Raw genomic sequence first — 26,608 nt, 5'->3', positions numbered from 1 at the left:
TTTGAGATGGGCAACTTGCTAGTGAGACTTTTTCCTTTATATTAGCCTTGCTGATCACGAACGAGGGAAGGGAAAGGCTGCAGTCTTAAGACTTCTATCCTTTATGCTGTTTTTTCCTCCCTTTCCCTCGCAGGGTCTCTTCTTTGATGATTCATACGGCTTTTATCCTGGGCAAGTCCTCATCGGGCCTTCTAAAGTCTTCTCCAGTGTACAGTGGCTCTCGGGTGTGAAGCCAGTTCTGAGCACAAAAAGCAAGTTCCGAGTGGTGGTGGAAGAGGTAAGAGCTGCCAGGCTGACGCAGGGCCGCTTTCTGCACGGAGCAGCTCCCTGGCTGGCAGCTTGGAGCAAAGTCAGCTGGCCATGGTAACCTCCCAGGAGCAAATGCGCTGTGGTTCTGCTCTGAAGTGACAAATTCCTCACCGTGGGCTCTCAGGACTTTTGAGCGTGGTTTGGCTTTTCCTCCCAAGGGTCCCTGCTGGCACCCTGTAAGGTGACCGTGTGCCAGTGCACTCAGAGGCTGCTAGGGCTGATCATTAGGGTAGTGGAAGCACCTCTTCCATTGAAAGTTAATGTCACGTGCTATCCACAAAGGGAGAAATGTTGCTGACTCCTTGCTGAAAGAGGGAGCAGCTCCAAGTCCATTAGTGTGTCTTTGTGACATTGGACTGCAGAGTTGTATGAACTACAGCTTCCTTCCATAGCCAGATGCCATCTTCCTGGAAGCTAGAAGCTGTAGGAGCGCTCAGTGTTGCCCACAGCCGAGCTACAGAGGAGCTGAAGTGGTTCTGATGTTGGGAAACTACACTTAAATGACAAAAGCAGATTTTGCTGCTTTCCTTTACTTGATTTTTTTAGATCCTAGGCATGGATTTGGGAAAGCTGAAAAAACAAACCCCTTTCTCTTTACGTTGCAGGTGCAGGTGGTAGAACTAAAGGTTACTTGGATCACTAAAAGCTTCTGTCCCGGAGGTACTGACAGTGTGAGTCCTCCACCCTCGATAATCAGCCAGGAGAACCTGTCCAGGTGAGAGCAGTTGGAAACCTTCTGCACTGTCAGGGTGTGCGCAAACGTGGCTGATGTGCCTGCAGCTGATCAGACACAAAGCTGGGTTTTTTTCCCCTTCTCCTTATATGCCTATATTCCAAAACTTCAAAAAAGTGAAGGAATAAGTAAAATCCTGACGTCCCACCGTCCTCTCCTAATGCTTTCCAGTCAACGAGCGCCTACCCTTGTCCTTCAGCTGGTGCCTGAAATAGGCTTCACCTGTTAACTGTGTGTGCAGTAGGGAAACAAAGTGTCCTGCGCTGGGCCCACGCTGATGCTGAGGGAGCATCTGGTGCCCTCTGCAGGCTGCAGCTGCAAAAACAAGCTGGACAAAATTCAGGAAGAGAAGTCAGATTGAGTAACAGCACAACAAAGCATAGTCCTGCCTGGAGCTCATGGGGAAACTGGAGGAGAGCAGCTCTCAGATGGCAGCAAAAAGCACTGCCAACTTGAAATGTGTCTTGGCAGCTGCCTCTGGGAAGGAGGACTAGAGGGAGAGCAGTTACTGCTGTTCCACCCGACCCCTTTGTGTCCCTAGGCAGTCTTTTGTGAGACTTTCCACTCCTCCTTTACTGCTGTGTGCCTGGGGAAGGCTTGGTGTGGCATTTGCTTCTGCCACTCTGGGAGAAGTGCTGTTGTCAAGGGGACACGCCAGCCTTGTGAAGGCTCAGTTGCAGCAAGGTTCTGTTATTGCTTTTTTGCTTTGCTCACGGCTCTCCTTTCATCTTACCAGGGTAAAGCGTCTGGGGTGCTTTGACCATGCCCAGAGGCAGCTTGGAGAAAGGTGCCTCTATGTGTTCCCGGACAAAGTGGAACCTGCAAAAATCACCTGTGAATGCCCAGAGAGGAACTGTGTCCTGGGTGAAGGATCAGTTGCTAAAAAGGTGAACTTAGGGGGGTAAAGGGAGGGACGTGTGACTTCTCTGACCGTTTCTGATTGCTGTGGTTTTTAAAGCATCAATCTTCTTGTGGTCCAAAATGTGACTCCTGGAGTGATTGTAAAGAGTAATGGCTTCTTGATGCCAGCAGCGAAGTCACCTTGTGCAGCAGTCTCACTGCACTGGGAGAGGCATGCAGCTAATCCACAAGAATGTGAACAGGACACTGAACACAGGGGTGTCAACTTGCAGGGGCGAAGCTGTGCTCTGACAGCCTGGACTCACTCTTAACAAAAACATGCACCTATCCTCACGTTTATTTTGGAGCCAAAGCATCCATTTCAGTCCTTTCTGCAGTGATACTGAGGAATGTCTGCTTCCTAGGCCAAATGAGTCATGCTGTGACTTTACATGTTGGCTGTGGAGCAGTGGTGTTCCTAGAATAACAGGATATCAGCAGTGTGGATGGTGACCTCCCTGCGCAGCTGTGTCTGTTGCATAGATTAACTTCTGTAGCCTGTTGTGACCTTCTGAAACAAGAAAGTTCAGAGCTTGCTTAAAATAGCCTGAAAGAGCAAAGCTGACTTGCTGAGGGGTAGCCTGCTGCTGGTGTTTGCTCCTGAGTAGAGCAGTGCTGAGATGGCTGTGATGTCATCACTAGCACGACTCTTGCTAGTTTGTACGTTTCTCCATACCAGAGTATTCTGCAGAGACCCCTGGAGTGCTGTATTTCTCTCTGTACAGAGTTCACCATTCCTGGGTTGTCTGCCAGTTTGCTGTGTATAAGCACACTGTTTGACCCGCATCTGCTTTCTGCAGGTGAGGAGACTGCTGAAGAAGCAGATAGTGAAGATCATGTCGTGCTCCCCAGAATCTCAGGGTACCTCTGAAGCCCCGGACAAAGAGCCTGCTCCAGCTGCTGACCAAAAATCAGAAGACCTTAAGCCTGGCTCAAAGTGTGAACTGGAGGACTCTTCCAATGGTGCGCCGAGCGCAGGGGAGAGGAAGGAGGAGCAGCCTGAAGAAACAGGGAAGGACAAAGGGGGAGCAGCAGTGAGACAGCAACCTCCGTTTCTGCTGAAAGATGAGGGATCAGCTGATTACAGGCTGCAGTCCATGGAGCAGGATGCTGATGATGAGGCAGCTGATGACACAGATGATACGAGCTCTGTCACCTCCTCTGCCAGCTCCACGGCCTCATCCCAGAGTGGCAGCGGCACCAGCCGCAAGAAAAGCATCCCCCTTTCCATCAAAAACTTGAAGCGGAAGCACAAGAAGAAGAAGACCAAGATCTCAAGAGAATTTAAGCCAGGAGACAGGTGAGTTGGGTTTCCAAACGTAGGTAGAGTTGCTGAAATCCCTTTCGGATGTAAATCAGCATGGGTGGACAATGATGGTGTGCCTCACGTTGGGACGGTGCTCGTTAGTAACCAGCAGTGATTACCTTGCGATGACTGTGCAGTGGCCTGTGTGAAATCAACTTGATTTGAGACCAGCTTCTGATGAAACCGTGGCCACGTGATGTGACACTGATGCTGGTCCAGCTCAGCTGTGCTTCAGGGCATCGGCAGAATATCTGTGCTGCGCTCGGCTCTGCGCGCAGAGCAGGAGGTGAATGAAGATCACACAGCTTAGATGTGACACTAATTGGGTACCTGGGTGGTGGTTCTGCAAAGGGGCTGAGGACAAACCACAGCAGTGTGACTGGACAGCTCATCCTCACAGAGCTCACTGCTGGCAAGGCTTCGTACTGCAGTGGGCTTTGCTTTATCCTCATCCTGCTCTGCATAGGTATCGGCAGCTTTTGCCAAATTGTTTTCTGTAATAGACAAAATGCAGTGCTTGAGAGCCTCAGAAGAATTGATTTCAGTAGCCTGAGGGAGGGAGGATTGCATCTATCAGCCCACTTCTGGAAATAACTGCATCTCTTAGCATTTCCTATCTCTTTCTGAACTGGAGAATGTTTAAACTGTTTTCAGGGGAAGCAAGGACACTGACAGCTGGGGATCCTGTCTTGCTGGTTTTCCTGGACTGCTTGTATAAAAACGCTGCATCAGAAGTAAACTGATGCAAATAACATGTGACGGTCCTTCCAAGAAAGTGACACTGGGATTTAAGGAACCCAGTAGTTTGAGAATGCCTTGGACTTTGTTCATGTTTTGTTTGGGTGTTTTAGCTTTGTTGTTCCTTTTACTTCCTGAAGGTTTTGGAGAAACTGTGTTTGAAGGTGACAAACCTCAGCAGAACACTTTTGGAACGGAAGCAAAAATGGGAACACAGGATAGCATTCCTGAGAATGCTGTGGGCTCATTCTCAGTTCATTTACACATTTTGCTGAGTGTCTCTCCTTCATTAAAGGCTTCACTAGGGAAAGCTTAGCTGGGAGAAATCCCCATAGCAATTCTGACTCCACACAGGGAAACTCAGAGGCCTGGCGTTAAGACACTTTGCAGCAATGACTGTATCTCCAAGTACAAGAAATGCAGGCTTTTCCAGCTAGGGTTTCATCTCTGTGCGTCTCTTTGCAGGGCACATGTGGCAGCTGGTCACAGCTCAGTGTGAGTGGTCTTTGCTGTCTGAATATTCAGATGAAGCACTGCTGGGTGCACTGCCAGGCACTGCTGGCAGATGTAAAGCTGGTGGGTCACTCACCAGATCTGATGTGTCAGCTCAGGGCCACCTCTACCTACTGGGTGCCAGCTCAGCATTCTGCTTTACCATCAGTTCGAGACTTCCTGCAGCTCTCCGGGCAGCACGTGGACCCCTGAGAATGCCAACTGATATTATTTCCACTTAAAAATGTTTCCCTGATGACATTCATAACAAGGGGGGACAGCCTCTTGTGTCGTCTTCACAGTTCAACTTGAAACCAACACCAGTGCAGCACTTATGTTGCATCTACGAGGCCTGGGCAGCAAAGTAAAGGTTGTGCTTAAAATCAGCACAGGATTGAAAAGGCAAGTTGTGTGGAGTCAGGCAGGACGGAGTGCAGGCAAGCTGGGCAAACTCTGCTAATGAGAACCTCCACCTTCCTCTTGTCTCCTGCACACAGAATGCATCCAAGCCGTCACACTCTGTGGTGGAGTGCCAGCATGTGGTTTGTGGCTGCATGCTTGGGATTCATTTTTGAGCTGCAGGCAGATGTGTTTGAGCAGCTGGGAAGGAGAGTTCTCTTAAAAAAAAAATCCTTGTGTTCAGTGTGTTTGTCTTTATGGGAGAGCTGAGAGAGATGCTGAAGTTCCCTCTGGTAACTCATGACTGTGTTTGCAGGGTTGCAGTGGAGGTGGTGACCACGATGACTTCAGCTGACGTGATGTGGCAGGATGGCACTGTGGAGACCAACATTCGTTCCAACGAGCTGATTCCAGTCCATCATCTGGACAACAATGAATTCTGCCCTGGGGATTTTGTGGTGGACAAAAGAGGTACCGAGTGTCACAGACATGCTCTCCTTGGGGAGTGAACATGCTTTTAATGGCAAAGTGTTCTTCCTTCTGGATCCCCTAGTGTGTGTTGCAGCCCATGCTGCAGTAGCTGTTAGAAATGGTCAGGTGAAGTTAATGTGAGAGCCTTACCAGGAACAGGCAGCAATTCAGGTGACATGTGTCAGCACACAGCCATTGTTTAAATACCAAGGTTGAACTGTGACAGGCAAGTTTTGAAAGGAATAAATACGAGGAACAAAACCAGGATGCTCAGTGTTCTGTAGAGGTTGCCTGCCTTCTCTTTGGAAGTGCGAATGGCTCTGAGGTGTGTCCCAAAACCAGGGGAGGCATGAACAACTCACGCTGTGCTGCTTTCCTTGAAGGGCCTCCTGTCAGGACCCTGAGTTTTTCCAGAAAGGAGTCTGGATACCACTGTGCTGGATAAAAGAGCTCCCAATATGCTCACCCTGTCCAGTGCACCATCATCTTGTTTCACCATCAATTCATACCCTATTAAAATGCAGCTCCTTACCTGAGGACAGTTTTGACTGTTTAGGAAGAGCTGTTTTTCCTAATGCCATTCACAGGTGGAAGGTTTCAGCTGAGAGCTGGCACGTTGGCAGCCTCGGCTGTGTGCAGGATCTGTGCTCTTCCACTGAACTTGCCTCTTTTTTTTCCTCCTATCACTGTGACCAAAAGCTCAGAGCTCCCAGGACCCTGGTGTGTATGGAGTCGTGCAGTCTGGTGACCACATCGGCCGAACCTGTGTGGTGAAGTGGTTCAAGCTGAAATCCAGTGGAGATGATGTGGAGGTAAGTGCAAGAGCCACACCACAGTGAGGTTCCTGTAGATAAACCTTGGCAGTCAGATCTGCAGTGGAGCTGGTCCTTGGGGCTGGGAGCAGTCATGTACTTTTGGGCCTGGAAGTAATCACGTACAGTTGGTTTCACATGCAGTTGAGTTCAGTGTCAGAGTTTTTCCCCATGGTGTCTTCACTAGTTGGTGGAAAGGGAGGATCCATAGCTTGTTATCCTGCTCTGTGGGGGTTTGTAGAAACACTATTTCACAAATTCTTGGTGGGCTAGGAACAGAACATCAGGCTTGTCTGGGGAAGTGTTCCACTTTACTGCTCATTTCTCATTACTTGGGAGCTCCTAGAACTTCTCTAATAAATAAAAGGAAAGATATTTTCCTTTGCTCATCAGTTGATGAACTTTTTATCAAACACTTCTTGTTGCCTCAGATCGTTTCTAAAGTAAATGCTCTTCTTTGGGCCCCACTGAACTGCCTTGAGAAATCTGGTTGTTCAGAAGGGAATGAAACAACCTTGCACGTCTTGTGATTGCAATGACGTGGAACCTGAGGTGAAGGTGAGGGTAAGCAGGGAAGAGCAATGCTACCCATCTCCTTTCATTATAGTTCTTTGATTGATGTGCTGCAGGGTGAGATGACAGAAGGGACGCGAGCAGTTCCTTCCTGCAGTCTGTTAAGGCAACAGAAAAGTGACAGGATGGAGCACAGAGTAGCTCAGGTGTTGGAGGTACGCTGGGAAGATGAGCACAGCACCCCAGGGCTGACGTGTCTGCCTTCTGTCTCCAATGCAGCTGATCGGGGAGGAGGAAGATGTGAGTGTTTATGACATTGCTGACCACCCAGACTTTCGCTTCCGCACCACTGACATCGTGATCCGCATCGGCAATTCGGACGGAGCCACGGCTAATGAGGATGAGGTCGGTTCTGAGTGCAGTTATGTGACTGTGGCATCGCCTGCCCTTAGTGTTGGGGCGTGTGGAAGGAGTCCATGGGAGACCACGGTCTGGGGCCTTAGGCTCTGTGTGGGCATCCTTCACTCTCTAGCTTGCTGGGTTTGTTTTATTGTATCCCCTGCTGTCGTGAGAAACATCGGATCTGTAGGGCTGGTGGAAATTCTGTGCTGAAATGGTTGGGTTGATGGAGACTGTAGCAGAACAACAGCAGAGTTGAGACGAGGCTTAAGGGTTGCTTAGGATTTGAGTAACCTCTAACATGAGAATGTTCTGTGGATTCCTGTACAATAGTGAAGGTGAGTTTGTTGTGTAACCAGTTTCAATCGACCACATAAGAGTGGGGTTCTTGTTTTTGGATTACTGTACACATGTTAATTTGGATCATTGAGTTGATGGGAGAGGACTCAATTTTTGTAGAGAACATGGAGTTTGCTGGGAAGCGGGTTTCCTTATTTTGCCTGGAAGCCCTCCAGCCTTTGAGACAGCTGCCCTAAAAAGGGATAGCTGGTGTAGGATGGCTCTTGCTGCAGTTCTAGTTTCAGCAGCACGGAACACATCCACGCTTGCTCGGCTGACCCAGATAACCTCCTTCCAGTGCCACTTAATGAGCACGCTCTGGGCCAGCTGTAGCATGTCTGTATGTGTCTGTGCACTCTGGGAAAGCTGCTGCCAGCCTTCCCGGGGGGGCCAAGCGCAGGGCTCGGCTCCTGGCATCCCACTAGAGGGCAGCCTGCTCCAGGGGACTGGAGTGTCCCCTTTCTGGCAGATCCCCAGTGGTGCTGCCCTCAGAAAGGCCGCAGCCCCAGGACTGCTGTTACTTCTGCTCAGCTGGCTCTCCACCCAAAGCAAGCATTGCTTTGGGAAGGTCCAGGCTTGCAGGTCACCAGCCTGGGGGGATTCTGCACTGAAGTGCCTGGGAAAGAGATGAAACTGACCAACTGCCCTTGTTTCCGCAGCCTTCTGTCGGGCAGGTGGCTCGCGTGGATGTCAGCAGTAAAGTGGAGGTGGTGTGGGCTGATAACTCCAAGACCATCATCCTGCCTCAGGTGAGCGGCTGTTCCCAGCTCCGCAAGTTGTGGTGTCAAATGCAGGCTGCAAAGAAAGTCGTCCATGAGGGAATCCTGCTCGATTTATTATTACCTTCCCATGACAGTGGAGCTTCCCACTTCTGGTAGCACACAAAAATCCTCTTTTTTTGTTTTTTTTTTTTAGGATGACTGATCAGTTAATTAGTCAGCACGGCTTTTGAATATGGAGAATATTATGCTGCCAGGGAATTGTAAACAGACTTCTGGTCCTTTTACACACACACTGCTGCCTGTTCATGTCTCTGACCACAGCCTGCAGCACCTGCTGCTTTGCAGAGTGGGCTGCAGAGCTCAGCGGTCATCAGCTTTAACTTGAGCCCAGATTCACTGTGTTGCACAACTAAAGCACAGCTGAAAAACTATTGCTGCTTCTGTCTGGCTTGTGAAACAGTGCTGTAGTGTTTTGTCTTAAGATCTCCCCCAGAAGCTGGATGAGAGCCACAAATTGTGACCTTACCTACGTAAGGGTCAGACCCAAATGTCTTCCTGAGGCAGGGAGGGAGAGGAGTTGAATGCAGGCTTTAAAAATGTGGAGCCATGTTGCGATCCGTGCAACCCCATTCATTTGTCCTCTGCATTGTTCTATTTTAAGGCTTATATTGTATGGTCTTGTAATCATGTTCACTATTCCACATAGTTTCATCCCATGTCTCTTCTCCTCGTTGCTTCAAATTAACCCAGGCAGCCTGAAGAGGAGAGCAGATTTGCTTCTGTAGGGTCCCATCTCCTGCAGCATGACAGTGAGCAGCATTGCTTCTGCAAGGAGAAAGTACTTCATCAAGATTCCATTTTAAACCAAGCATCTCTGCATTAATTACAGTAGAATAGTCAATGCCTGCACTATGGCAGTGGACTAGAGCATTACAAAGCAGGCTGCTGTCTCCCTTCCCCCTGTTGTCACATGTGCTTGGATGCCAGGCACAATCAGAGGTCTGCTGTGCGCTCCACAAAGGGCTGCTCTCATACTGCAGTGCTGGGACTCCAGCAGCTCCTGCTGTGTCACACCAGTCCCTTCCATTCTGCTTGTCTGCGTAATTATGGGAGTTGGGGGAATGTCAGGAGTGAATTATCAGTTAGTAAAACTGTGATTTATCAATGCCTGCCCCCATGCCAGAGACGAGCTGTCTGAGTGCTTTTTCTCAGCTCTAAAAATAAAGATGGCATAACTGGCTAACGTTCCATCTCAAATTTGGATTAGCTGTAAGGGCGGTGTGTTTTGATGGCTTTTCCTGCCTGCAGTCACTTGTGTGAAACCCAACCAACCCCCACTGGCTGCCTGTCTCTGGATGGCACAGAACTGGCTGAGCAGGGCTGGTTCAGCTCGAGGCTTTGACAAGAGAACTGAGTGTCCGTGTGCTTCAGCCTCTGGAATCATGTCTTACAAGATTGAGAGGACTCTTGGGCCGTCATTCAAGCGTCAGAAGCAAAGTTGTTCTGGGTCTTCTGCTGCTCTGATGGCATCGAGTGCATCTCTGAGCCTCTGCAGAGAACCTCACGAGAGATGTAGTGTGTGCAGAAGCATGATTAGAGGAGATGAGGGTAGATGGAGCGTGGATGGGTTCTGCTTTCGGTACTGAAGGGGAAGAGAACATTTTATGTAAGAGCTTATTCAGCAGCTTGAGTTAGACTTTATTGTCCCAGCTGAATTTTAAGCAGTAGTCACATACAGCAGCTAAAGCAGCATAGCAGAGCTCTGACAGCAAGCAGTGTGTGCCACAGAGGAAGAAATCTGGTGTGTGAGTTTTTTCGCTGGTTCCAGCATTGTCTGTGTGGAAGGACAGAGTGTGGAGGCAGCCAAAGCAGCATTCTGTGCCAGCACAGCTACAAATACAAACTCCACTCATAAAACCCAGCACCTTCTGAGTTAGCTCTGTGTTCAGAGCCCCTGGGGCATTTGGGTAGCTGGGTGGCACTAACGTGCGCTTGTTGGTAGCTCTGTCCCAGCCACTGGGAAGGTTGCAGCCCACCTAGACCAGAGCCCTGCTTTGACAGGTGGAGGATGGGGCTCTGCTGGTTCGCTCTGTGTGGGTCATCATTAGGATGTTGTTTGGATCGTACCTCACCCACCCTGAGTAGATGGAAGGGGTTGGAACAGCCTCACAAACTTCTGCTGACAGCTCCCGTTTCATGGGCAGAACCGACTCGTCTGCATTTAATAACAGTTAAAGCTCTGCACTTCAGCCTTAAATACTCTGTGCCTTTTCTAACTCTGCTCTCCTTTAGCACTTATACAACATCGAGTCGGAAATCGAGGAGTCGGATTATGATTCTGTTGATGGCAGCACCAGCGGGGCGTCCTCTGAGTGGGAGGATGAAAGCGACAGCTGGGAGACGGACAACGGCCTCATGGAGGACGACCACCCAAGAATTGAGGAGTTAGAGCCCGAGGAGCCAGCAGCAGAGGAGGTGAAAAAAGTAGAGGAACAAGTCCAGGGAGCTGTGGCTATGGCAGTTGCAGATCTTGCTGCAGAGAAAGCTGGCAAGGACGGAGCCCCAAAGAGCTTCAGGGAGCTAAAGGAAGCCATCAAGATCTTGGAAAGCCTGAAAAATATGACTGTGGAGCAGCTGCTGACTGGCTCTCCCACCTCCCCGACTGTGGAGCTGGAAAAACCCACTCGGGAGAAGAAATTCTTGGACGATATTAAAAAGCTGCAGGAAAATCTCAAGAAAACCTTGGATAACGTGGCTATTGCAGAGGAGGAAAAGATGGAAGCCATGGTGGAGACGGAGAAGAAAGAAGAAAAAGCAGAGGCACAGACACCAGTGAGGTCAGAGTGGCCCAGTGAGACACCCGTGCTGTGCCAGCAGAGTGGGGGCAAACCTGGAGTCACCTTCACCAGTGCCAAGGGAGAGGTGTTCTCTGTGCTGGAGTATGCTCCAGGTGAGTGCACCAGGGCAGGCTGCTGGGAAGGCTCTGTGCTGCCATGTTTCTTTTGCTCTGAGATATTTGCATCTAGGCCTCTGGGGTTGGGTATCCTCTGTTTTCTCATAGCTGATTAAGTGGGGAGGAGAAATTAAGAGGACTTTGGTAGAGCAGTTTTCATTCTGGGAGCTAGACTTGGCTTCCAGGTTGCATCTCTAGGTACTGAACCACTTCTCAAGCCATAAAATGGACTTGCCTTTCTTCCACATTGGAAATGAACTTTGGAGGGCTGCGTGGATCAGGCAGTTTGAAGTGACGGGGTTTGTTCAGGCTGTTTTTTTGTAGGGGTGGATTGGTTGAGGAGCAGAACAGGAACAGCTGGTGCTCTTGTGCTGGGTGTCCTTGGTTGGATGAGCGTCCTTGTTAACATTCATCTGCCAAAAATAAAGAAGGAGCATCTGGTTGTGTGGAACACGGGTGACAGCAGAGCCCGAGGTGCTCAGCAAGCCCACCAGCTAAGCCAGAGCTGAGGAGGAGAGGTGGCCAAGCTGTTCAGAACCTGCAGGTGCATGCAAATAAAAGCAAGGAGCTGCACTCAGATTTCTGCAGGCAGGAGGTCATCCCAGCAGAGTGACAGGGCCCTTTGCAAGACCAAGAGAACAGGAGATACAGGTTGTGGCTGCTGTACCATGTGGGAAAAAGCAAATAATCTCTGGGCTGCCTCCTGGCTCAGCACCAAAGTAAGCTGAATTGCCCTGGGCTGATGTGTAAGCTGGGATATATTGAAAAGCTCTAGGGCTTCCTGTCTTCACTGCAGGGGTCGGGGTTCTTCAGGAAGATATTTGGGTACTTCCTCCTGCTGATGTCCCCTATCTCTTTTTGTCCAAATGATACATTTAATGCATGGGTGGATCTGCCTTTGTAAGGAGCTGGTGGCAGGCTTTAATTCTGCTCTCTCCCTTGACTCACAGATAGTCATGCCTTCAAGAAAATGGAGTTCCAGCCCCCAGAAGCAAAGAAGTTCTTTAGCACTGTGAGGAAGGAGATGGCTCTGCTGGCCACCTCCCTGCCAGATGGCATCATGGTTAAAACCTTTGAGGATCGAATGGCAAGTGTTTGCTCTCCAATTTATGTGTGTTAGAACTGGGCTCAAAGTCCAGCTGGCTTGGAACTCCCTGCTTAGCCTCAATCCCCTACATTAGAGCCACAGGAATGTGAGCAGCGTGTGAAATTGTAATTAGCGTGAATGGTTGCTTTTGCATTCCCTTGGTGGGGGTGGCAAACACCACAGTCTCATGGCAGGAAATCCATGTTGGGTTCTTTGCCCACTGGCACGCCTGTCCCACTGAGCAGGACAGGCAGGTGGGCAGGCAGCAGAGGATGTGTGAGCAGAGGGCACAGCAGGGCCGTAGCAGAAGCACAGCTTCTAGGGAGAAAGTGCCCTGATGTGTGAACTGCAGGTCTGTAGCAAGGGCTGAAGCGGGTAAGAGGGATGAATGGGCTGTGATCACACAGCTGTGCCCGGTGGCTTATATCACCTTCCTCCACAGGACCTCTTCTCAGCACTTATAAAAGGCCCCACACGCACGCCCTATGAAGATGGCCTCTTCCTCTTTGACATCCAGCTCCCCAACATCTACCCTGCTGTGCCACCTCTCTTTCGCTACCTCTCCCAGTGCAGCGGGAGACTGAATCCCAACCTGTATGACAATGGCAAAGTGTGTGTCAGCCTCCTGGGGACGTGGATAGGCAAGGTAATGCTTCCTTCTACCCAACCACAGGTCGCAGTGGTTGTGCCAGGCCACTGCTGGAACAAAACGCTTCCATCCAGGCCAGGAGTCCTGGGTGACGTCTGGTCTCTGGTGCTTAAACTTGGTGGTGGCTCAGGCTGTAGATATCTGGAGGTGGATCAATAGGACAGCTATGCTGGGACTGGGACTGATGTGGTGTGCAGTTCTGCACCATTCTGGGCAGGCAGCATGGCCAGGCAGCATGCTGGGCTGACAAAAAGTGAGGAAGATGACTCGGTGTTGCAGGAGCACCAGTGCATCACATGCTTGTTGAGTCAGTCCCTTGTTCCTGCTGCAAACCACAGGATCTTAGTGGTGGGGATGTCGAGAAACTGGGGTCTTGCTTCATCCAGTGGTTCTCTCTGAGCAAACCAGTGGTGTGCTTCTGCCCTTTGATGCATTTATTATGTGTATTTCAGGGGACGGAAAGGTGGACCAGTAAATCCAGCCTCCTCCAAGTACTCATCTCCATCCAAGGTAAATGCTCCTGCAGAACCTGTGGGACAGGAAAAAGCAGGGGGGAATGCAAGCTTATGTCTGGCAGGGGGTTGATACATGCCGTGCCAATTGGGCTGCTGCTGCTTTTTACTCTCACCTCGCTGGACAAAGCAGTGTCCTTATCTCTGCAGTTCAGCATTCCGAGCAGGTACAAGCTTTTCTCATGCCTTGATTTTTTGGCTGTGTCCCAAGTCTCTGAGACAATGCTTTCCCTTCTTCCTGCAGCCACAGGGCTGTTCTGCTTGTTATTCTGAGCTGACAAAGGTGGACCATTTTGTTCTCAGCCAGTTACCAAAGTTGCTGCTAAACTGGACTTAATTTGCAGGACTGTTTTTATCCCCACTGAGTCATCTACTTGGGGCACATTTTTGCTGGTGATGTTGGTGTTTACACTCCTAAAGCAGAATAATCAGGGGTGTGTCTAGACCGGCCCCAGGGCTTCCTGTTGTAGAGCTTTGCCCTTTAATATCCAGTTTGGAGGCAGACAGTCTAAATCAATTCTCCACCTTACGGCCAACTTTCTATGCAGGGAGCCCAGGAATGTGACTTGAGAAATCTCTGACACAGAACAAAGGCTGCTGCCTGGAGTACACGGGGACTCTTGCTCCTGCACAGCCTCCCAGCTGCCCGTGCCCTCCTGCTGGGGGGCCACAACAAAAGCCTTTTCTCATTTACAGAGCTGAGCATCCAAATGTAGAAGCTGAACTACTGAATGTTTTACTGGAGCAACGTGGTGATAGTGGAAAATCTCTCACCCTCCCTCCTGCTGCCTGGTCTTGGAGAGACTCGTGTTGTCACCTCCACCAGCTCTAATGCAGCTTGTGACAGGCTGCCAGCAGCATGGCAATATCAGTGTCGTTTCTACCTACACAGCATTGCAATCTGGCAGAGGCAGGCAGAGAAAGCTCCGTGTGGGTGGCTTGTCGCTTTGTTCCTTGTCTCTGTGCTGCCCTGGTGGGACGATACTGGGCAGGATGGTCAGGTCAAAGTATGGCTTCCCTTCTTAGTAAGAGGTGGAGTGGGGAAAAAATGCATTTAAGAACATTTTTAAGAAAACGTATGGGCTACGTTTGCGTTCTTTTTTTGCTAGGAATAGAGGGAAAGTTGTTGTGAAATGTTTTTCCTTCCACCCTTTTGACCTCCTCTGCTGCTGTGTGCCCTCTGCGTCACACCAGTGGAAGCTGTCTCTCCAATGCTGTTCTCGGTGCTGTCTGGGATCCTCAGTGTGTGAACAGAAGGCTGCAGAGCCATTCACATGAAGATGATCGGGGGCTGCAGCACCTCTCCTACAAAGACAGGCTGAGGGAGCTGGGCTTGTTCAGCCTGGAGAAGAGAAGGCTGCGGGGTGACCTCAGTGCAGCCTGCAGTACCTAAGGGGAGCCTAAAATAGGAGGGGAGTCAACTCTTTGGAAGGGTAGATAACTGCAGGACAAGGGGAAGTGGTTTGAAGTTGAAGGAGGGAAGACTGAGGTTGCACGTCAGGGGGAAGTTCTTTACTGTGAGAGTGGTGAGGTGCTGGAACAGCTGCCCAGAGAGGCTGTGATGCCCCGTCCATCCCTGGAGGTGTTCAAGGCCGGGTTAAAGGGCCCTGGGCAGCCTGGGCTGCTATGAAATGGGGAGGTTGGTGGCCCTGCCTGTGGTGGGGGGTTGGAGCTTCATCATCCTTGAGTTCCCTTCCAACCTGGGCCGTTCTGTGATTGCAGTGCCTTTTGCAGAATCCTGTTTGTCCAGCCTGCCTTCAAAAGCAGGTGGCAGGAACCAAAGCACAGCTTCCCTCGTGCGTTCTCCTTCGGCCCTTCCTGCTGCTGGATTTGCCTCTCAGCGATGCGCTGTGGGCGCCCATCAGCAGAGCCGGCCCTCCTTTAACCCGCTGCCCTCCATTTCCTTTGCCAGGTCTCATCCTAGTGAACGAGCCCTATTACAACGAGGCAGGCTTTGACAGCGACCGGGGCCTTCAGGAGGGCTACGAGAACAGCCGCTGCTACAACGAGATGACTCTGATCCGCGTGGTGCAGTCCATGATGCAGCTGCTGCGCAGACCCGTGGAGGTTTTCGAGCACGAAATCCGCGAGCATTTCCGCTGCAACGGCTGGCGCCTGGTGTCCCGCATCGAGTCCTGGCTGGAGACCAACGAGCTGGTGGAAAAGAGCCACGAGCAGAGCAACGGGGCGGATTCTGCCTCCCTCGTGTCTGCGGGCAGCGCCCTGGCCGAGAGTCCCGGAGACAACGCGGGGGAGCGCGGCGCTGCTGAGCTGGGAGCGGCGGCTGAATTCTCCGACTCGGCGCCGGATGGGAAGGAGGAGCTGGACGAGGCGGAATTCGCGACCTCGGCGCCCAACGCCGGCGATGTCCACCAGTACTCAGACTCGGAGAGCGCGGGCCGAGCCAGGGGGGTGGACCTGGCCAGAGACCGAACGGACGAGGGGAAGGCTGCCCAGGACTCTGCCTCGCAGCCGAGCGTCAAACCAAAGAAAAGGAGAAAGAGCTACAGGAGTTTCCTTCCGGAGAAGAGCGGTTACCCCGATATTGGGTTCCCCCTCTTCCCTTTGTCCAAGGGGTTCATTAAAAGCATCCGTGGTGTCTTGCAGCAGTACCGGGCTGCCTTAGCAGGGGCCAATATCCCAGAGTGGACAGAGGAGAAATAGACCGTCGGGTTAGGGACAGGCAGGTGCAGAGGAGAAGGGAAAGCAGCAGAAAGGAAATTGGCAAATGCTGTTACCAGTAAACTGGCTTCTCCTTCCAGCTTTTCTTCCTCAGCTTGGTTTGTTCCAAAGAAGGTGGTAGGCCTGATTTGCTCCTCCGAGGAAAGGTTGTCTACGCATGAATTTGCCCCCAGCCCTCCTTCCTTCCCCCTGCCCCACACACGTGCTCCTCTTGCGAGTTTGACCCTGCAGTGGTAAGATCGGAGACCCGCACAGAAGCATCTTGCAGCCACGTTCCCTCTGCACTTTCATCTTGGGGCACCTTTCCACGCAGACTTTTCCCACCCAGCGGATTCTGCTGCTGGGGTTCGAGCCAGAAGTGATTGCTGTAGGATCTGGAAGCGAAGGGCGCTGCCCTCTTTCATTTTTCTCTGCATTACCGTGGGTTTTCTGAAGTCTACCCAAGCTGACGCGTACTCAGACGTTGGATTGTTTGCATTGAAGTTGTCTGCACCGTACGGAGTTGCTCTAGTCGTAGTCGTTCACCGATAGCTATGAGGTTCTTCTGATCAGAACTGAATGGGCAGAACCAGAACTCTGTGCTGCCCTGGTAGTGCCGTGGGGTTTCCATCTGCTCCTGCGACTTCTGCTCTTTTCTTCTGGAATCAGCTCCACCATCCACAGTCTATTCTCCGAGTAAGGCGGACTTCCCTCTCCCCACCATGCATGCCTGTCCTCTAGAAATACACGAGATGCGGGGTTCTGCCTCTTTACTTGCTCAGCTGTCTGAATCTTCCCTTCGGTCCTCCCTGGCAGCACTGGGTGCACCTCAGCTCTCAGCCTTGCCTGGTTGGGGGGGGAGCACGGCACACCTGCTGCCTCTCCATCACCTGCTGCTGCTGGGTCTGGGGGGCTTTCTGAGCCAGGGCCACCCGTAGGACAGGAGCTCATGCAGTGTGGCCGACTCCTGTGCGAGCAGCACTTTGTGGTGGTTCCTCAACCAGTAACTGGAGCACATCACACACTGGCACGGGCTGCTGCTCTTTCCCCCCCTGGCCAACTGTTTCCTGCGACTGCCCGAACCTGCTGAGGCCGGTAGGGTTGTGGGCACAGCACATCCTATCTGTGTGCTGCTACACTGCTGCTGGGCCTCTGGGAAACAGCTGGCAGGGCAGCACAGCACTGATGCAGCCGGTGACCTTCAGCACTTTGCAGCAGTGACCTGCAGGAGCAGCAGCCTCCTGGCTGGGTGCCTTGCTGGAGCCTTTGTGTGCACGCACTTAACGTTTACTTCTGGAGCTGGGGAGCTCGCATCAACACTGCTGCACCCACAGGAGCAGTCAGGCTGTGGGGAGCTGGGAGAGTTCAGCAGTAAGGATGGAGGCAGATCCCCTTCTGTCAGTGCGGCTGCGTTCCCTCCATCCCAGCCTGGACGCGGCCTTCTGACACCCAGCCCAGCAGTTTGCTCTCAGCATCTCCCTGCTGTGCTTCCGACCCGTACTGTGGCTGTCCTTCACCCCCTCCACACGGCTGGGAAGGAGCCGGCACTCAGTGCTTTTGGTCAGAGGGAGAAAAACCCTCAATGGCCACAGCTTGACTGCTGGCACAGCTCTGTGTCCCTTTGCTCTCACCAGAACACGGTGCTGCCATGGGGGGCAGCGTGAGCTGCTCAGAGAGGCCTGTGCCAGGTTTTCCCCATCGCTTTCTCTTCCACTGATGATAAGCAAAGAGCTTTGGCCCAGGGCCCCCCCGGGAGCAGGCATTGCCCTGCAGGGGGGCTCAGCCCCCACCACAGCACGGAGGTTTACAGATTTTCTAAGCTTTTGATAATGTGAAGCTCCCTGGTGACCAGGTTGGTGGTGAGCACACTGCAGCTATGTAATTTTTTTTTTTCGTGTATGTATGTAATATTTAAGGGTAACAAAAAAGGCTTAAAACCTTAAAAAAAAAAATTAATAATAATAATGATAATAATTAAAAAGACACAAAAAAAGAAAAAAAAAAAAAAAGCCAAAGCATGATGATGCATATTGTTAGCCTTAAAACTGGCTACACGACTGTGTGATGTACAAATCCGAGCAGCCTGTAACTGTTTTAAGTGCTGGGGTTGGGGGAGAAGCATTACAAAATCAGTTTGTAGCCTTTGAATTCTGTACAGTATTTAAATGAAGAAAACAAAACCAAACCAGACCCGACCATTGAGGCCATGCTTAGAGGTGTGTCGTTCACGTGCAGATGTGGATGCTTGGTTGCTTAACGATATATGTATAAAGTGCTGTGTGACCATTAAAACTTTTTTTACCTGCAGAATTATTTTTTTGTTGGTGGTGGTTTGGCTAACCGAGGTGTAATAAAGGAGGGAAGATGACTTGCCATTAAATTCCGCCTCTGTGAGTAGTTTGGGCTGTCGGTCTCTTTTCTTTTCCCCCCCGTTCAGCCCCTGGCTGCAGGCTGTGCTGGGACCCCCGGCTCTTTGGGGAGAACAGCCGCGCTCTTCTCTCCATTCCCACCATCCTAATTGCATGCTTTGTAGATGAATAAATGTGTGGTTTGCCCTCCTTTGTGCTGAGAGCAGCGAACGAGCTGTAATTACCGCAAGAAGGCTGTGATCCGCCCCAGCCCAGCTCCTGGGCAGGGCCCCTCGCTGGGCTGTGGGGGGAGATGCGGGCTCCCCGTGGCTGCGTTCAGCCTCACCTCCCCCCCTGCAGGCACCGAACGCCCAGGCTGCGTCCTTGGGTTGGGTTTGGGTTTTTTTGCAAACGCTAAATATTTATTGCATTTCTCACAAGAATAAACTCTGCTTCTACGGGAAGCTTTGGGTAGAAACACTCTTTAAAAAAACAAAACCAACAAATGATTGATGTCTCCCGGTAGATCGTTGGTCCCGGCTCAGCCCGGCGGGGACGCGGGCGGTGCCACCGAACCTGGGGCCGAGGCTGTGCCGGCGCAGCCGCCCAGGACCGGGACGTCGTACCGATGGCACCGGGACGGAGCCGGCACTCGAGTACCTGCCGCGGCTCGTGGCTCGTTCCTGGGACGGCGCCGTCCCCAGGAGGGTAAAGCTAAGCAAAAGGCCGAGTGCCCGCGGGCGCGGGGAGCTATTGCTGGAAGAGGAGGTTCCTGAGTGCGAGGAGGGCTGCGCGCCCGCTGCCGGCCCTAGGAACCGGTGACCACGCGGCACGGGTGGCCGTGGATCTGCCCCTGCACCGGCTCGCACGCCAGCGCCTCCCCGTCCACCGTCATGATGCCGGCGCTGCCCCGCGGCTCCAGGCGGAAGGCGCGCACCGGGACGCAGTGCAGGTGGGGGCAGTTCAGCTCCAGATGCGTGCCTCTGCCCATGGCCAGGAAGATCTTCAGCAGCGCCACGCGGCTGATGCCGGCCCTCACGTAGAAGAGGTGCATGCAGCCGTCGTGCAGCCGCGCCGCCGGAGCCATCAGCAGGTTGGTGCCCAGGTGGGACTGGTAGATGGCGTAGACGCAGACGAATTCCTCCTCGGGCACCACGACCCAATGCGGCGGCACCGGCTGCCCCAGCGGCGCCAGCAGCGCGTCGGCGAGCGGCTCCCTGTCCCCGCCCAGCGCCTCCGTCCCCGCCGTCGGTGCGGCCCGGCGCGGCTCGGGGTCCCTGGCGCTGCCCGGCTCGGTGGCTGCAGGCAGGTAGGAGAGGCGGCCCTGGTAGACGCGCAGGCGAACCAAGCACTGCAGCGTGCCCAGCGTGAAGCGTGCGTTGCCCAGCCGCCGGTACTTCTCGCTGTCAATGTCCACGTCGGCGATGAAACCCCATCCGAAGCCCAGGAAGGAGAAGAAGCGTTTGCCTGAGGCTGTGCTCAATGACACCAGGTCCATCGGAGCGTGCAGCCCCTTGCACAGGATGAAGGTGCAGTTGGTCAGCAGTTTCTTCTTGGCCACGTGGTCATTGCTGCAGGGGGCAGAGAAGGGTGAGCGTGGGCTGTGACCCCCCCTAAGGACTCTGCCTTTGTGCCACGGCTGGGACACGTCCCAGCTGGTGACGGTGTCTGCTGGGGACAGCTTCTAGGAGAAGCACAAATCAGCTCCTAGAAGGGAACCGATGCACCGAGGCTGATGGTTGGGTATGGTTCCCACCGAGGTCTTTCCCAACCCGGAGGATGCTATGGGACTGCTGGGCCAGCCCCAGTCCCACCCCAGGGGTATGTGACTGTGCAACAGGATCAGCCACAGCGCTCATTGGAGTGAAAATGTGGCACATTCAAGGCCTGGAGAGGAGAAAGCTCCAGCTCCCCCTGTGCTCTACAGGGATGAAGCAAGCTGGGCTGGTGTCCCCATCCCACCCCACTCACCCTGCATAGTAGTTGATGGAGGCAGCCAAGGCATTCCCAGAGCCCCCAGGCAGGATGCACAGCGGTGTCTGCAGGGCCTGCTCCCAGTCCGGCCGCTCCATCAGCCCATTCAGCACCTGCAGGAGGAAGGGGGGGGCAGCTGGTGGTACGTGGGGCTGCACAAAGACCCCAGTGACCCCACAGTGCCCTCAGCAGAGGTTGTGCCGCCCCAGTGTCTTCCAGCAGGGTTCCGTCTCCGCATCTCCCCCTGTTTTGCCCCCAGCCCTGGCCATGGGGTGACAGCAGGCGCTCACCTCGTGGAGCAGACCATCCCCAGACATCACCACCAGCACATCCCACTGCGACAGGTCTTCATCCTGCACCTTCTCCTGGGCGTGGTGGGGTCTCTCTGCAGTGCAAGTGAGAACGCGGAGTCATCCGCCCGCTGCCACCCTGCATGGTGACCGCAGCCCCATAGGAGCCCATCCCAGGTGGGTGCTGGGCAGGAGGAGGGTCCTCAAGGACTCACCAGTGACAAAGACGGTGGGTGTGATGTCAGCATCAGCCAGCATGGGCTGCACCACTGCCTGGAAGTCCTCAAGCGCGCGGCCAGCGCCGCTCTGCGGGTTCAGCAGCACCAGAGCTCGGCAGGGCCGGGGCAGCACCCCATAGCTGGCACCTGGGGGGAGCAGGGGGTCAGCACGACGGGGCTGGTGGGCTTAGTGAGCAGCTGCTATGGTCCTAAGGGACACGGAGCGCTCATAGGGGTTAGAGGAGGTCTGTGCTGAGAGATCTGGGGGTCCCCTGCGCAATGAGCCAAGGGCAGGGGTTGAGGGCTTTAGGGAGGGGGGGCAAGCTATTGATTCCCCACATCCAGCCCTGCTGGAGCAGGGCCAGCACGGACACCTGTGCTGGCAGATGGATGCTTCGCTCCCCACGGGGCTCAGGTTTCGCACACGCAGGCCCCATCCGGGCTGTAATTACAGGGCTGGTGCGGGCTGTCATTGCTCCATTCCCTGCTGTCCCCACGTCCCCAGCAGCGGTCACTCTGTGCCCTCCCTGAGCACTGCTGTGGCCCAATGGCACCCGGCAGCCCCCGCGGGCTCCGTGCGAGGACCAGAGGGACGCAGTGTGGGCACAGCACCGTGATGCTGTGGGTCTTGCCCGGCCGTTGTGCCACAGCTCCTTGGAGCCCAACAGCCCAGACAACAAACACAGGTTCTGGGGGGCTCCGCAGGGCTGAGGTTTTGCCAACTGACGGCACGCAGCCACGCTCCGTCAGCAGCAGTGAGTCACGAATGCTGACAGCGTTTCCCAGCACAGCACAGCCTGGGAAGCCCCTTGCTCCACTCGCCTGGAGCCGCGAGTGCAGAAACACGCGATGAACGCAGGGCAAAGGCCACCGGGGCTGCACACAACCTGAGAGCGCAGCACGGAGCCGTTCCCCTGTCCTGCAGCCTGGGTCCGGCGCTGGCCCTCACCCGATGTCCCCTGCCCTGCCCAGCTCCTTATCAGCCGGCAGCAGATGGGACAGGACAGGACCGGCCGCCCTCAGGGCGCTGCCCGCAGCGATGGCCGCAGCTCAGCACTGCACCGCTCCGGCCCCATTGGAGACGCCGAATCCCCTGTGGGTGAATGCAGCCCCACAGCCGGCTGATGGGGGCTTTCTCCCCTCTCCCCGCGGCAGACGGGGTGGAACTCCGCATTGTCCCTTTCCCTTCCACGGCACCGGCACTTTGTGGGCTATGGGGGAGGTGGATGCAGCGTCAGCAAGAGGAAGGGGCACCGCTCTGCCCCCACCCCACGTGCCCCACACACGGCACACGAATTGCCACATCGTCCCACAAACCGCCGCAGTGCACGAGGAGCCGACGTGTCGGGACCAGCCTGCGGGTGACCCCATCAGACCCCACCGACCCCATAGGGCAGGACGGGGCCGGCACCCCCCACGCAGTCGTCGCCGGGGGATCTTTCATCCCTGGGGGCCATCAGGAGGAGAAACGGGCTCCGTCCCCAAGGTTGTCGCTGCGGTGCGGTGGGGCGGGGCGGCTGCCCTCCGCTGCAGGCACGGGGTGCCCCGATCGCCCCGCACTCCGGCGCCCTTATCTGCCCCGCACACAGCACGGCGAGCGCGGGGCGTGGCGAGAGGCGTCCGTAGCGCAGCTCTGAAACCGGGGAGGAGGTTCGTAAATCCCCGGCGAGCGGAGAGCTGCAAATCTCGCACCGCTGCGTCCCTCGGCAGCGCTCCGCACCGCCCCGCCGCGCCGCAGCCCCACCGCGCAGCAGCGCCGGAGCCCGGCGGCCGTCCGCTCCCACATCGGGCCTCGGCTTTTTCGCTTGTTCTTATTTACAGAGAGCGGCAGCGAGCTGTTTTCTAGCTGCGGCTCACGCGAAAAGGCTGCCTTTTAGAACGCGGGCAGGAGAGCGATGTGACAGCATCCCTCCCACCCACCGGAGCGGTGGCTCCGCTGAGCAAAGCGAGGCGGCCGCGGTAACGCTGCGCTGCAGAGGGATTCAATCTCTGCTCCAACGCGGCCGGAGGACACCGGGGGACGTCCTGCATCCTCCGCTCCTTCGCGGGGCTCCGGGCTGGGGGGGGGGGACGACGGAGCTCTGTGCCCCCCCGGCGCTGCGCTCCGTGTGTCAGCGGCGGACTTTCCCCCCTACGGACGCCGCTTTTGTTAAAGCTTCGCTACTCATTAAACCGCTGGAAGGAGGCGGCGAGGACAGGGCAAAAAGGCCCCGCGCTGCGCGCCGCCCTTTTGCTTTAAGGGGGAAAGCGGGGACGGATGGAGGGACCTCACGGTGCGGCGCGCAGCGTCCCCCTCCCATAGGGCCGGCGGAGGGGGGGGGGCACACGCGGGTTCCGTCCCACGCGTCGTCCCCCAACCCCTCTCCCCATCCCGACACCTCAGGGCTGCGCTCCCCCTCCCCAAATCCCCGCACACCCCGACACGGGAGGGCTCCGACCCCCACCCCCCCGCTGTCCGTGGGGGCACAAGGCGGTACGGCGGAGCCGCGCCGACCGGGAAACTTTTTCTCCCCGCATCGCCCCCCCCGAGCCCCCGGCCCCCGCCCCGAACCACGCGCGGAGCACCGCCGCTTCTCACCGTCCCGCGTGGGCGCTGCGGGCAGCGAGAGCTCTCGGATGCGTTGGCTCCAGGCCTGGGCGATGCGGAGATTCTCCTCGGCGTCGGGGTGTTGGGAAACGCGGAAAGTCCTCTGCAGGCGCTGCCGGGCGGGGGAACCCCATCGGGCCTTACGGAACGGGTAACCCACGAGGGAGAAGCAGGCGGCGGCGGGGCCGGACGGGAACGCGGCGCTGCCCACGCAATCGGCCAAACGGAGCGCCGCGTCGGGGCCGCCGGGACGCAGCACCTGCAGCTCCCGCTCGGTCAGAGCGACGGACCACGAAACCGAACCGGGAGACGATCCCGGGGAGAAGCGGCCCCGCAGCAGCACCGCACCGCCGTCGCCGTGCGGGGGAACCCGGCGGCCGGCGGCCATCGGAGCGCGGAGCGGGGCCGGCACGCACCGGGAGCGCCGCCCGCCGCTGCTCGCTGCTGACACCCGGCGCGCTGCTCGGCAATGGCAGGAGGCGGCCCCATTTAACACAACACCCCCAACCCCCCCGACGCGCGCAGCCCGCCGCCCGGCTTCGGGTTCCCCGAGGGCTGCCCTACGAGGGGCGGGGAGGGGGAAGAGGGCGGCTCCCAGGGATCCCGGCCGAGGTGCGGGATGTCCCGGCGCGGCCCCCGCCGTCCTGCGCCTGCAGGTGCCCTCTGCCCCGCGGGTGCCCTCCGCCCTGCGCTGCTGTGCTGGCAGTCACAGACCGATAACCACGAGCACGGGTGCCGCGAGCCGGCCCAGATCCCACAACCCCAAGCACGAACCCCCGTGACCCAGCGTAGACCCCATAACACCAAGCCCAGACCCCACAACCCCAAGTGACCCAAACCCCCGTGACCCAGCATAGAGCCACAACCCTGAGCCCAAACCCCATAACACAGCACAGACCCACAACCCCATGCCCAGACCCCACAACCCTAAGCCCAGACTCCTGTAACCCTGAGCACAGACCCCATAACCCAGCCCAGACCCCACAACCCCAAGCCCAGACCCCATAACCCTGAACAAAGAGCCAAACCCAGCGCAGACCCCATAACTCCCAGCAGCAGGACACAATACTCCTCCCAACTTCCAGCAGCCTTCTCACTCCAGTGCGCACTGAAACCCACCCTATAGATTCAGGGAGGACGGGGGACGAACACCCAGACGGGCACACGGCAGAGCTGACCGGCTTTTGCTTTATCGGGATACCTAAAAACAGAGGAGCCCCACAGCGGGCTCCGATGCTCGGCACTTTCCTGCTTAAAGGCAGAGCGGGGCGGAACGGCCCTTGGTTGGGGGGGTGCGCATCCGAGAGCCGCGCAGTGCTGGGGGAAGGGAGGGCTGTGCCGTGGGTCGGAGCTCCCAGCCCGCACGGTGCCGGTGCAGGAAGCAGCCGCACGCTGCCAGCCTTCCTGGTGACTAACAAACGTTGTATTTCCGCTCAGCACGGGACGCGGAGGGAGGAAATGAGATCGGCTGCTGGCAGGTGGGAGCGTCTGGGGCTTCGGTGGGAGTCAGCTCTGTGCTGTGCTGTGCGGTGGGGGAATGGGGTTCCGCCTGTCGGCCCCTGTCCTGCCCACGTGCCGTGGGGAAGCAGCACATCTCCCCCCGCGGCCGATTCCACACCATCCCGCACAGACACCGCTTGTCTGCCCCCAGACACAGGGCTCGGGACAGACATGGGATTGCTTCCATCACGGCTCGGTGCTGACTGGGGTCATCTGAATGACAGCAACCTCAACTTGCACGGGAGGATCTCAGTGCTTGGGAATCTGTGGGCATTGGGTTCATCCCGACCCACCTGGAGGTGGCCCCGCAGGGGCTGGTCCCCATCATCACACACTTGTCACAGTGTATCCCCCTGCCACGCAGACATCAGCTCGGGCACCCCCTGCTCCCTGCCGGAGGGCTGCAGGATGCTCAACTTGGGGAAACTGAGGCAGGAGAAGCAGACAAGATTTGCCCAGATCTGTGCAAGAATCTGAGGATTATACACGGCGATTAAACCCATCTCTGCTCTGTGCTGTCCCCGGTCTCTTCCTGCTCCCAGGTGGCGAGTGAGATGGTTTTCTTTGGGGAAAAAATGCAGAGAGTGCCAGATCCCCACTGCCCCCACCACTGCTCCCCCCTCTGGCGTAAGGCATGATGTGGAGCTCTGCCTGCTGCACAGAGCCTGTGGGAGCTGTGTGCAGTGGGAACTGCAGCCATTTGTGTCCCAGATGCTCCCGATGCCTGCTCAGCCCGCATTGGTTTCTTTCAGCACGGCACGAGTCTCAAGGTGGAGCCAGAAATAGCAGTGATGTGCTGCACTGGGGTTGGCCAGGCTGCAGGTCTTGGCAGGGGGACAGATGCTGGTGCTGCAATGGGAAACTTCCAGCAGGGGATGAACCAAGCTGGGGACACCAGGAGCAGGCCTAGGGCAGGAGGGGATGGAATCGCACGAGGTTTGGGGCTGCAGGATCCGGGCTTGGGGCTACCAGCTTTGCTGCAGGGCACCGGGAAATTCTTGTGACTTTGTAGGGACAGCACCTGGATTGAAAAGCTGTACTGGAGACCAGAGCTCGGCCCAGGAGGGCTCTCAGCCTTTGGAACCTGGGCAGCTCCTCAATCCCAGCAGGAATCCCCGTGCAGCCCAGGAGCACGGCGCTCACACATCACCCTGGCGAGGCTGCGAGCTGAGCTCATTCCCACAGCTGATGACTTACACAGAAATATTTCTGAGGTCACCTCCCTGTGCTCCCACACACCCCACCAAGCACAGCCCAGCACCGGAGCGCTGGAATCCAAGCTTGGCCGCTCCATCTCCCCGCTCTCCCCCAGATGCAGGGCTGTGGCAGCGCTTCCACCACTTCCCAGCAGCGGTTTCCTGTAGTGGGATGAGCAAAGGCATATTTGGGAGCTGACTCAGAGGCTGCAATGGAAACCACCTGGGGGACAGCAGAGCAGGCTGCTCCCACAGTAAGCACCGCGTGGCTCTCAGCAATGCTCAGGACCCCCCAGAATTGCCCATTCCCCCCTCAGCTCTTCTCAGGACCCCCCCCAGCTCCACTCAGGGCCACCCAGCATTGCTCAGAACACGCAAGCGCTACCGGTTCTCCCCCAGAGCCCTCTCAGCACAGCCTATTCTCACCCAGCATCACTCAGGGCCACTAGGCATTGCTCAGGAACCCCCCTCCCCCCCTCCCCCCCCAGCACATCTCAGGA

General features: G+C 55.6%; 2 protein-coding genes across 2 annotated transcripts in view; one reads left to right on the top strand and one right to left on the bottom strand.

The window, feature by feature from the left end:
• The window catches only part of UBE2O (ubiquitin conjugating enzyme E2 O), a gene marked incomplete at both ends in the record, with an annotated part of 47,148 nt that extends 31,150 nt beyond the window's left edge, over positions 1–15,998 (top strand). The window contains 13 exons of the mRNA XM_079544283.1: positions 134–277; positions 915–1,024; positions 1,779–1,929; positions 2,743–3,242; positions 5,194–5,348; positions 6,048–6,160; positions 6,953–7,078; positions 8,071–8,160; positions 10,426–11,083; positions 12,037–12,173; positions 12,616–12,819; positions 13,275–13,332; positions 15,247–15,998. Of these exons, the coding sequence (XP_079400409.1) occupies positions 134–277; positions 915–1,024; positions 1,779–1,929; positions 2,743–3,242; positions 5,194–5,348; positions 6,048–6,160; positions 6,953–7,078; positions 8,071–8,160; positions 10,426–11,083; positions 12,037–12,173; positions 12,616–12,819; positions 13,275–13,332; positions 15,247–15,998 (3,198 nt within the window). The remainder of the gene's footprint in view (positions 1–133; positions 278–914; positions 1,025–1,778; positions 1,930–2,742; positions 3,243–5,193; positions 5,349–6,047; positions 6,161–6,952; positions 7,079–8,070; positions 8,161–10,425; positions 11,084–12,036; positions 12,174–12,615; positions 12,820–13,274; positions 13,333–15,246) is intronic.
• Positions 15,999–19,151: 3,153 nt separating this feature from the next.
• SPHK1 (sphingosine kinase 1) lies at positions 19,152–23,880 on the bottom strand (the record flags this gene model as incomplete). The annotated part of the gene is made up of 5 exons (XM_079544427.1): positions 23,404–23,880; positions 20,823–20,972; positions 20,608–20,702; positions 20,315–20,430; positions 19,152–19,914 (listed from the first exon to the last, which is right to left on the bottom strand). Exons 1-5 carry the CDS (start codon positions 23,798–23,800, stop codon positions 19,152–19,154), a joined length of 1,521 nt encoding a protein of 506 aa, XP_079400553.1. The 5' UTR covers positions 23,801–23,880.
• Positions 23,881–26,608: the final 2,728 nt, after the last annotated feature.

Source organism: Tetrao urogallus, assembly GCF_951394365.1.
Source record: "Tetrao urogallus genome assembly, chromosome: 18".
Lineage (NCBI taxonomy): Eukaryota > Metazoa > Chordata > Aves > Galliformes > Phasianidae > Tetrao > Tetrao urogallus.
This window is presented reverse-complemented; position numbering and strand designations above follow the sequence as displayed.